At 33.6% G+C, this 12,093-nt stretch overlaps 1 protein-coding gene across 1 annotated transcript in view; it reads left to right on the top strand.

Annotated features, from left to right (window-relative positions):
- Positions 1-12,093, top strand: part of Gpc5 (glypican 5) — a 1,248,052-nt gene that overhangs the window by 398,266 nt on the left and 837,693 nt on the right. Inside the window, exon 6 of the mRNA XM_034498469.2 lies at positions 10,485-10,605. Within this exon, the coding sequence (XP_034354360.1) occupies positions 10,485-10,605 (121 nt within the window). The remainder of the gene's footprint in view (positions 1-10,484; positions 10,606-12,093) is intronic.

Below are 12,093 nucleotides of genomic sequence, written 5' to 3'. Positions count from 1 at the left end.
GGGCAGACTGGCTCTCAACATTTTTGACATCCAATGTGGGGCAGCTTGGGCTGTAACAATCTTGTATATAACATAATTCAAATGTTCTGTCCTGTTATTTTTATTTGTCTTGATAGGAATTACCAAAGTATTAATTTCCAGAGTTTTTGGTAATTTTCCAACATTATACTTTTTAAAAATATTTTATTTTTATTTATTTACTTGAGCTTTAATTGAAAACTAACGTTTTTTTCCTCATATAATATATTCTGACTATGGTTTCCCTTCACTTACCCCTTCCTTTTTTTCTCCACTTTCTTTCTAATCTGGATCCATCTCTTATTAAAAAAACAGATAGGATTCTAAGGGATAATAATATAATAAAATAATATAAAACAAAGATAAACTGTAGGCTTATAATTTTCAAAACCTATTTTAATAAGTGTTCTTAAATGCTTTAACTTCCCTTCAAGCCCTCACCCACCATTGACAGTAGAAAGGAAACATTAATAGAAAAAAGGAGGGGGTACAACTGTTTATAAATATTTCTTTGGAGTGAACCTATCTGCATTATCAAGATATCAACAGTTCAGTTCACACAAATCAGCAGTGGTAGCTTGACCCAGTAGAAGTCACCACTCATGAATCTGCAATGGCAGGTTGATCCAGAAGAAACCACGGGGCTCTACCAATCAACCTGAGTCTTCAGAAGTGTCAAAAAGCTGCCAGAGCACCACCAGAATTTCTTTGATGCATCATTTATCTCTATGAAGTGATGACAAATGGTGACAGGCAAAGAGTGGCAATGTGAACTAATACTACAGTGACCAGCAAAGAGTGGCAATGTGAACTAATACTACGCAGCATTGTCCACCATCTGTGTCGTTCCATTTATATTCTTTCCAAACATCACATGCTCTCTCAAGTGTTTGCTCTAGCAAAACATCTCATGCCCCATTTCCTGACTGCTTGTAGAAAAATTCCACTTGTGTTCTCTGCAAAACATCCTCCTATGTGCCTGCATCAAGAAAATCATCCTGTCATAAGACAGTTTTCAGAAACAAAATCACATGACTCAGTGAGTCTCCAAAGAAAGCAGAAATTTCCACTTTAATTAGTACATCAGAATACTATAAATCAAATAGAAGACTAGAACCCAAGAGAAGGCACAGCAGAAACCCACTAAAAAAATCCCACAAAACACCCACTGGGAACCATAATATATACACAAAGGACTTCAAGGAGAAAGAAAGATAAAAGTAAAAAAAAAGTAAAGAAAAATAAAGACTACTAAAATAAACTTTTTTAAAAAAAGGAAAATCCTGGCATGATGTTATGAGACAAGGAATCTCAAAGATGCCATTTTTCATTTTCCATTGTCCATTTACTTCTGAGTATGCGGCCTACGCTAGGAGTAGTTTGATTCCTCAGTGAGACTCCTTTGGAGGAAATTAAACTTTCATTGATAAGTGGTTATTTATTGGAGATTTACTTTTGGATCAGGGATGAGAGCATGTGTCCACTTCTCATTTTAGAAGTATCGGATGTGTCCACTTTCTGAAGAAGGTTGTGTCTATGTCTCTGGTTCATTCCAGGACCCCATTTGGTTTAGACCCAAGCAGTGTCTTGCTGTCATTTTGTGGTGAGCAACCTATAGTTTTGGCCACATCCTGAGATGTTTGGGGGTTCCCATGGAACCCCTTTGGCCAAAACTTCAATTGGCTGTAACCCAATTCAGGTACTGGAAGCTTCATTTGATGAAAAGAAATGTCCAATTAAAGCTCTTTCTTCTCCACAGTTGGTGATTTTATTTAGATTGCATTCATATATGTATATATTTTATGAAGCTTATGTATTATGTCCACTATTACTCCTCAAACAGTCTCTCTTGGTATTTGATCTGTAGTCTTCTTCCCTTCATTTTCTACTTGTTCCTCCTGTTCTAGCAATGCATGACTATATATTCTATTTGCCCTTACTAAAATATCTATCTGTCCCCACCTAGTCCCTTACTGTATACCTAATCTATGAAGGTTTAAAAATTGTAGCTTAATTATCATTAACTAAATGGCTAGTAACTACAAATAAGAAAATACACATTGTATTTGTCTGTCTGGATCTGTGTCACTTCACTTAAAGTGACTATTTTCTAATTCTATATATTTCCCTGTGAATTTCATTTTTAATGGCTGAGTAATATTCCCTTGTGTGAATGTACCACATTATTATTATCTATTCATCTGCTGAGGGAATTCTGGGTTGTTTTTAATTTCTGGCTTTTATGAGTAGAGCAACAGTGAACATGGATGAGCAAGTGTCTTATGATAGAATGAATTATCCTTAAGGTATATGCTCAAGAGTAATATAGCTGGACCTTGAGATATATCTATTTTCAGTTTGCTTCTGAACTGCCACAGGGACTGCCATAATGCCTGCACAATTTTAGACTCCCACCAGCATGGATGAGTGTTCTTCTTATTTTACATCCTCGCCAACATGAGCTGTCACCTGTTTTATTGATCTTTGACTGTCTGACAGTTGAAAGATAGAACCTCAGTTTTGATTTGTATTCCCTTGACAACTAAGGATATTGAACACTTAAGTGTTTCTCAGCCATTAGAGATTCCTCTGTTAGTAATTCTGTTTAAATATATGCCATTTTAAATCAGATAATTTGTTTTCTTAACATTTTGTTTTTTGTTCTTGATACATTTTGGATATTGGCCCTCTATTGGATATGTAAGTGATAAAACTCTCTTTCTATTCTGTAGGTAGCTCCCTTATCCAAATTACAACATCCCTTGCCATACAGAAGCTTTTTAGTGATGTTCTATTCAATGATTGTTGATCATAGCTTCTGCTTTTGCTCTTTCTGTACCAACTATGTACTGTTCAAAAGTCTTTTCCTGTACCAATAAGTTCAAAGTTCTTCTCCATTTTCTCTTCTGTTGGATTCAGAGTATCTGGTTCTATGTTGAGGTCTTTGGTCCATTTACAGTTGAGTTTTGTACAAGTTGATACATATAGATCTATTTGGATTCTTCTATATACAGCCAACCAGTTTGAGCAGCACATTCTATTGAAGTTATTTCTTATTTTCAGTGTATACATAGGTGTGAAGATTTATCTCTGGGTCTTCAATATAATTGCATTAACAATGTTTCTGTTTTGTGCCAATACTTCGCTGTTTGGTTATGATAGCTCTGAAGTACAACTTTAAATCAGGGATGACAATACCACCAACTGTTCTTTTATAATTCAGGATTGTTTAAGCTTTCCTGGTTATTTGTATTTCTATATGAAGCTGAACATTGTCTTTTCAAGATCAATGACTAATTGTTTTGGGATTTTGATAGGGATTGCATTGAATCTTTAGATTAATTTTGGTAGGATGATTATTTTTACTATATTAATCTTACCAATACCTAAGCATGGGGGATTGTTTTATATTCTGATATCTTTTTTCAATTTCTTTATTCATTGTCTTAAAGTTTTTATTATGTCAATCTTTAACCTACCTGGCTAGAGTTACCAGCAGATATTTTAAGATTTTTTTGAGGCTAATATGAAAGGTGTTATTCCCCCAATTTCTTTCTACAACCATTTGTCATTTGTACTACTGATTTATTGAGTTAACTTTACCCAGCTATTTTACTTAACATGTCAGCTGTAGGAATTTCACAGTGGAAATTTTAAGGATGCTTCTTTATTTCACATCATCTGCAAATGGAGATACTTTGACTTCTTCCATTCAAATTTGTATCCCTTGTTCTCCTTCAGTTGTTTCATCACTCTAGATAAAATTTCAAATTCTTTATTGCAAAGGTATGGAGGGAGTAAACAGCCTTGTCTTGTTCCTGATTTTAGTAGAATTGTTTTGAGTTTCTCTATATTTAAGTTGATGTTGCATATGGGCTTGTTGTAAACTGTCTCTATTATGGTGACATATATTCTTCTATCCATGTTCTCTCCATTAATTTTATCATAAAGAGGTGTTGGAGTTTTGTCAAAAGACTTTTCTGTACCTAATGAGATGATCATGTCATTTATGAACAGTCTGTTTATGGTAGATTAGATTTATGGATTTTTGTATGTTAAACCATTTCTGAATCTCAGGGATGAAGCTTAGTTGACAATGGTAGATGATCTTTTTAAATGTGTTTTTGGATTTGGCTTGAAAGTATTCAATTGAGAATTTTTACAAATATGTTTTTAAGGGAACTTGATTTGTAACTTTCTTTTTTTGCATCTTTAAGTGGTTTATGTATCAGCATAACTGTGGCCTCATAAAATACATTAGGATAAAAAGGTTTTGTGTTTCTATTTTGTGGAATATCTTGTGGGTTTTTTTGGAAATTTTTTTTATTTTAAGTTTGGTAGCATTCTGAGCTAAAACTATCTTGTCCTGGGATTTTGTTTTTGTTGTTGTTTATTTTATTGTTTCATACTTGAGTTTGATTCTGTCTTACCAGCTACTCTTTCTAGGTGTGATTTCTTTTTACTCTAGTGCTTTTAGATGTGATGTTATCAGAGATTTCTCCCCCACTCTCCTCACCCCACTTTTAAATGTTTGCTGGTAGTGCTGTGCACTTGCTTCTTAGAAGTGCCTTTATTGTGTCCCATAAGTTTGGTTATATTATGTATCATTTTCATTCAATTCTAAAAAGTCTTTAATTTCTTTCTTAATTCATGTCTTGACCCATTTTTCATTCATTTGTGAGTTGTTAAGTTTCCATGAGTTTGAAAGCATTCTGTTGTTGACTAAAAACTTCACTTTTCTGTAGAATACCATTCTTTGATCTAAAAGTTGAATTGACTCTTATATAAATTACAATTGAAATTATACAAAATGTTGTAAAATTCCAACAATATCTAAAATTTTATCTCTCAGATAAAATACTGGCTACAGAATGGTTTTATGCTCGATGATAGAGCATGTCTTTGTTAACAATGAAAGAGAGAAAGTGAGTGAGATAGAGATATAAACAGATAAATAGATAAATAGATAGATAGATAAATAGATAGGGGTTAAATTTATACTGTAAACCATTTTGACTTGTTTTAAAATGTGTTTTTGAACCTGCATAATTGTATGTACATATAGCATATTTTCATATAATACATGAAACATTACAGTGAAAATTCAAAATATAATTGTTATTATTAGCCAGTGTAGATTAATGAATAGTAAGTTTTATTGCAGAGTTTAATTTTAAAATTCATGGGCAGAAAATGTAAGTTACTGTAGGATTTCAGGAGTCTGTATTTAACAGACTGGAGCTAGAACAAAACATTTTAAGTCTGAGTAGTCACTTTGAGTTGAAGAAAGATAATTATAAATTAGAGCAAATGATTATTATAGCTTGAATTTTAGTTTTTACTAATATGATATATTTGTAAATTTCATTTAGAGGCAAACATATGTACAATGCTGTTTATTTAATGGTTTATGACGTGTCAGCTTCCTTCTGACTCGAGTAGTTTAGGTGCTTCATGTGTTGACATACATTCTTTCTGGCTCACACAGCTGCTTATTTCACAAACTGGTATGAAATTGTTTCCCCCTTAGTTCTCTTGGCTAAACTTACAAGTGGTGATTCATGCCTTGCCAAACAAAGTGACACTGAAGACTGAGTCATGCCTATTTTTTAATGAGTTCATGCTTTCTAGCCTTCTTAAACACACTTTTTCTTAATTGTTTAAGTACAGTAGTGTGCTGAAAGTTCTTTATACATAAAGCATAGAGTGACTTTTAAAAACAATGTTATCACTAAAACATATCACAAACTATCACATTCATAACAGGAATTAGTTATTTGTAAATAATAACAATTATGAAATATGATCTTACTCAATTAACTATATTTATTTTCACATCAGTAAAATCAGAGATAAAATTTCATATTGAGATATGACATATATAATTATAAAGTTAAATAAATGGTAGCCGGTATTTTGAAAATGGTTATATGTCTTAACAATTGAAATGAAATTGTGAAACCATAAAAAGTTTAATCACTGCAAATTGACTCTACAATTGTCTTTACTCTCTAAAGCTCCTGTGAGCATCAGTCTACCATAAAAGGTTATTTCCATAAGTCTGGCTCATAAAGTCAGTCATCAGAGTTCTTTCTAGTCTGAAGTTTCAAAATTAGGACCTTCCATGTAGAGAAAAATGTCATATAGAAGCATCATCCATAGACCAGCCTCAGCAATGTTGTGCAGTGTAACACAAGACTCTAAGGGGAAATCCTCAGGCCAAACTACCAGTGTTTACATCATATTTGCTACCAGAAAGAGAAGACAAGAAATTGAGGGTTTAAAAGTAATTTATTCTTTTATAAGAAATTTATTGGTAAATGCCTATATTGTACTTTACAGCCTGTGTTTCCACTCAGGTGTACAGACAGCAACCCATTTATTAGACCAATTATAAAACCAGCATTTTACCTTATAGCAATATTGAGACTCATGATCTAGATATGAAAGGAATTTTAATATAAAACTACAAAATCAGCCTCGAAAAATTTAGCGGAAGCAACAAAAATAATAATAGCAATTATATTTCTATTTTTGATTTTTAACTGCTCATATATACTGCAATATTGGTAAAGAGAAACATCTGATCATGTGCCTTACTCATTGGGAACTGCCATCCTGCCTTATATCCTCTGTCAGTGGACCTGAAGAAAATATCCCTGATTGATACTTTTAAGCTGTTTATATTCTGTTAGATTCTGGACTTCTCACCTGAAATTATATAACTATATATCAAAATATTCTAATTGTGGAATGAATTTGCATTAAATTGTCTTGCATTCTACAAAACTAGGATCTGTCAGTCAATAGGTTATAAGAGCAGTTTCAAGTAGGCATTGCCAGTCAAGTCAGGAATCAAGTTAATATTTCCTAGTGACATACTGTACATAGACTTACTGGCATTTCATTTATGCTGTAAGTGTCCAGTACAGAGAGAATTGAAATCTTGCTAATCAATATTTAGCCTTTTGTAGCACGTGCATGCATGCTTGAGTGTGTGCGTGCATACCTGTGTGTGTGTGTGTGTGTGTGTGTGTGTGTGTGTGTGTGTGTGTGTGTGTTGGGGGGTGTATGGTGCTTGCCTTTGTCCGTATTGATGAGAACAAATCATCTTTTGAGTGAATATTGCAATACATTGTTAGCATCCATTACCACTCCTGCTAAGAAACAATAAGCACTTGCGGTGGGGCTTTTACTTCTATATTTAAAAAAAAAAATATTTTCTCTGTTTCTTCTCAATGAAATGTTAACATTTTTCCAAATTAATTTGAATACTGCCGTGTGAATTCTTGAAATGTTTTCTCATTACTGTTACATTCAGAAAAAATAATGATCTATAGATATTTCATAATGAAATTAAGCACAATTTTTAGAAAGTTTTGTTTAATTTAGAAATCATATTTGTGCATATAAACTTGTCTACAGAGGAAGGTTTTAAAATCAAACTAGAATCCTCAATCATTTATTTAGTGATGGTGGAAATATTTCTTCTTGCCTAAGAATCTATGGCAAGTTGTTAGACGTGAAACTTTCTTGGTAACAAAAGGGTCAGGCTGGAAGGGGAGGGCATAAAGTAGGACAGAAAAGTGTGGGGCAAATGTGCTTACCTTCCAGTACACAGTACATGAAAAAGTCATGATATAACACAGTATCAGGGACAGTGAATATAGACCACCAGGAATCATTGATACATTTGCTCGTGTATTGTTTATTTAACACATATCTTAATGAAAAAATTTTCTTCCATAAACACTATGAGAAATAACAGAAGAATTTTTGAAGTTTTTTTTCAAAATATATACATATACCTTACAGTAGAGTGTCCAAATCTCACTTTTTAGCTCAGCACCTTTATATTGTAATAAGCACTGCTTGGTTAATTAAGAACAAGTCAAGAAGGTGAATGTTGATCCTCTCTAGGGCAGTGGTTCTCAACCTTCCTAATGCTGTGATTCTTTTGCTGACCTCCTAACCATGAAGTTCATTGCTACTTCATCACTGTAATTTTGCCTCTGTTATGAATTATATTATAAATATTTGTGCTTCCTAATGGCCTTTGGGGGCCCCAATTAAAAGGTTCTTTGATCCAAAAATGAGTCACAACCCACAATTGAGAGCCACTGGTTTTGGATGTCTTTGAAGGTGACTTGTCTTCAAAATATAATAAATATTTTAAAGGTGGTTGCTCTTCAAAATGTAGTAAATTTTAAAGTATATCCTGTATCATCTTTTATTTTAGGCTGTGTAACTTGTCAGTCTTTTTTAATGTAGTTGTGTTCTACTTAGTTTCATTTTACTGTTTTCTTTGTACCATTAATATTATCACACACAAATAAGTGGCAGCATACGTGAAGGAAATACAATACCACAATGAGAATGAATGAATCACAACTCCACCAGAACAGACTGAAAGGTGCAACAGTGGAATAGAGTTCTAGTTATCCTGTGTTTTTGCCAACACTTAATATCACCCATCTTTTTCACTTGAACCATTGTAGTATAAACATTAGACTATTATGTAATACTGTTATTACTCTAACAAAACAAGGAAGAAACTGCTTTCAATAAATTATATTTCACTTTAATTTTTATTATAATTTGTAATGTTTTTACTATACAAATAAGAGGAGTATAATAATAAAATCAAATATTTAATAATAAGATAGCTGAATGTATAATTCTCTATCAGTCATAATTCTGTTAAATTTTATCTGGGCTTATTTAATTAATCAACGGTATTATAAACTGTGATTAAAAACACCAAAAAGCAAGAAGTTCATCAGGTTAATACCAAGTACTCTCAGTACATGTTAAAATTCTTCCTGCTTTGTGAATGAATAAGAATATGAGCTAATTAATAGCTTTATTGAAGTTGAGAGTGAGCCTTGCTTTCTATTAATTTTACTGTGCTTGTGTTTTCAGAAGAAATTGTGTAACTCATTTGGCAGTCTTCCAGTGATTGCTGTTATTTCTCTGTTTAGCTGACAAACCTGAATATTTACTGAGATCTGGGTAGAGAATCATACATCATTTTCTATTATAAAATAATAAATATCAACCAACCCAGACCCCTGGGAGTTCCTAGAGACTAAGCCTCCAACCAAAGAGCATGCATGGGCTGGTTCATGGCCCTGAGCACATAGAGAGCTGCCTTGTCTGGCCTCAGTGGGAGGGTATGCACCTAATCCTGTAGAGGCTTGATGCCCCAGGGAAGGAGGATGCAGTTGGGGATGAGTAGGTGGTGGGTTGGAAGGTATATGGGAGCACCCTCTCAGAGGAAAAGGGGATGGGGAATGGGGTGAAGAACTCTTGAAGGGAGGACTGGGAAAGGGGGCAACATTTTGAATGTAAATAAATAAAACACTTTAAAAATAAATAAAGGAAAACGTTCTAATTAGAACAAAAGAACCATTTTCCAAAGTAAATTCATCTTTAATGATATTAGTTGGTTTCATAAACTGTCATGTTGTTCACATGCCTTTTCCAGGTTCCTTTCAGAGATTCTTGTCAGTAGCGTAAGAAAAGTATCAGGGATTATTTTAGTTATATAAGTACAGTACTATCCAGAAAACAATTGTAGTTATATGGTTAGATTCTACTACATAACTTTGAAATTGGGTAAAATGTAATGACTGAATGTATCAATGAACGATTTAGTTAGCATTGACATTCTACATTCCCAGGTTTGTAAGGAGCACTGTGAGACAAGGCTTACATCTCTTTTTGCACCAAGTCTATTGGCACAGAGTGTTGAATAGAGTAGGACTTGACCCATGTTGGGGCATGATGTACTTAAACATTTTCATGAAGAGTAAATTGATATTATATTATTCTCATTTGAGGAAGGTAACAGATACCAAACTATCATCTACTGTTTGTAAAATCATCCCATTACAAATGTTTTCATATTACTTGAAGTAGATTATATACTATATTCCTAGATCTACAAAAGATTTTGTGGGTTTTGTTTCATTGTAAACTTAATAATTTTGGTTTGTGTATCTAGATGCATCTGTGTACATGTGTGTATGTGTGTATGTTTGTATATATATATATATATATATATATATATATACTGGGGATTATCTAAATACTGCATAAAATAAATTGGTATGGATATTGCAGGTGTAAACATGTTATTCGGCCATAATTATTAACATTATACATACATATACATGCACACACACACATCCATGCATGCATGCATGCATGCACACACATTCATTCACATGCTTTTTATCACATTTTAAAACACAGTTAAAAGCTGAATACACTTTTTGTTATTTTCTCTATAAGCATGTCACCTCAGTAGAATGGCTCAATGTCTTATCAGTCTATATTCTGAGAACCACAGCCCTGCTGTCTGTTCGCAGAGAATGAAATTCCAAACGCAGGTGTCTCAAGGCACTCTGAAGATGCTCCTGACCAGTCTCCAAATCATGACTCTTTCCTTTTCACTCCAATAGCTATGCTCAGCCTGTGGTTAGAAATGGAATCAAAGCCCAGTCTGCAAATCCTGAAGTCAGAGTCAGAGGAACTGATCCTGTGATAAATCAGATCATTGATAAACTGAAACATGTTATCCAGGTAAGTAGAGATTTTTTTTTATTTTTATTACATTTATTTTATTATTATATTGATTTTTTTATTACCAACTTTAAATGGTATGTGAATGCTTTCTAACACATTTTATTACTTCATTCAGTGAATCCTATATTCACCTTAATTGAACTTTGGAATGGTTTTTGTAGATCTCTTGTTCCTGAAATACTTTGTAAAGTCATCACCATTTAAACTCAGTTCCAATGGTATGAGTGAACAGCGTCCATCCGTGACAAGCGGGTCTTTACCTCTCTATTTCAGTAATGAATCTTTTAGAGTACATTCACCTTCAGTCAAGAAGCTGTAAGCCTAGGGACAACTATGATCACTAAAAGAAACATATATCAGATCACAAATGCCAGAATATCCTTTCATATAACTATATGAACATTGTCATACACACTGCAGCACCCTTAACGAAACTTAACTCATATGTGAATAGTCATTTTACATATTAAGTGTATAATCTCGCTGGTGTGCACTCATTAAGTATTTGTTTGATCTTTTATGTCATATATATCTCTGGTTTTGACACATAGTGTATGAGCCATGTTACGATAATTATACAAAAGAATATTGCATGAAAACTATTTAATAATTGAATCAATGTGCTACATATTATAAATACCATTCCCACTACATATTTTGCACTACTTGTTATAAGAAGGATTATTCCTTAGGTTGTAGTCATGCTGTAGCAATTTATGAATGTATATATCTTCATTTGAATCAGAAGTTGGTGTAGACAAATGATCACTTTTATTATGATGCTACAGAAAATCTAAATAGTTCTGAATTGTGTTTGCATGTGAGGTACATCGGAGTGACTTGCATGACTGTCATTTGTGTTTATCAGAGACAGTTATTTGGACTCAGTTCATGAGCCTCTAAATCCCAATGAAAGTCTGTGTGAGGAGACATAGAGGCTAGTGTTTAAAGGGTTGGATTTCCCCTGAGAGGCACTGACTGATTCATTGCTTATCCACTTGGATGCACTATGATACTTCTGCAACCTCTTTGTTTGGCAGAACTAGAGGCAAGTTTTTTTCCGAGAAAAACAAAAAAGTGTAAGAGAAAAGCATCTGAGGAATATATGAGAGTAAACCTAACTCCCTCACATAGGTAAAGCTAAAACCATTTTCTTCAAAGACTAGGTTCCAAGGTGAAACAGCTATATTAGACTGACAGGGACCCAAATGCTGAGGTGTGTCTGGAGACAGAATCCCTTGCAATTGCGTCAGGAGCTGAAGCAACAGTGAGGAGGGGCAATCTGTGGGCTGAGGCCACCTGGAGATCTGCTGTTCAGAAGCAGTAGTTTGCAGACCATCTGTGACTATACCTCCCACATTTACCAGGAACTCACCCTGGCAAATTTCCTTCTGCTTGGAATTTTTATTCTCCACAGCAACAAGAACACTTGCAGCTAAAATTGATCTAGAACCAGTGAGAAAATAATGAGACCTCAAGAAAACT

This window comes from Arvicanthis niloticus, chromosome 3, assembly GCF_011762505.2.
Source record: "Arvicanthis niloticus isolate mArvNil1 chromosome 3, mArvNil1.pat.X, whole genome shotgun sequence".
Lineage (NCBI taxonomy): Eukaryota > Metazoa > Chordata > Mammalia > Rodentia > Muridae > Arvicanthis > Arvicanthis niloticus.
The sequence above is the reverse complement of the archived record's forward strand: the minus strand, read 5'-3'. Positions and strand labels throughout refer to the sequence as shown.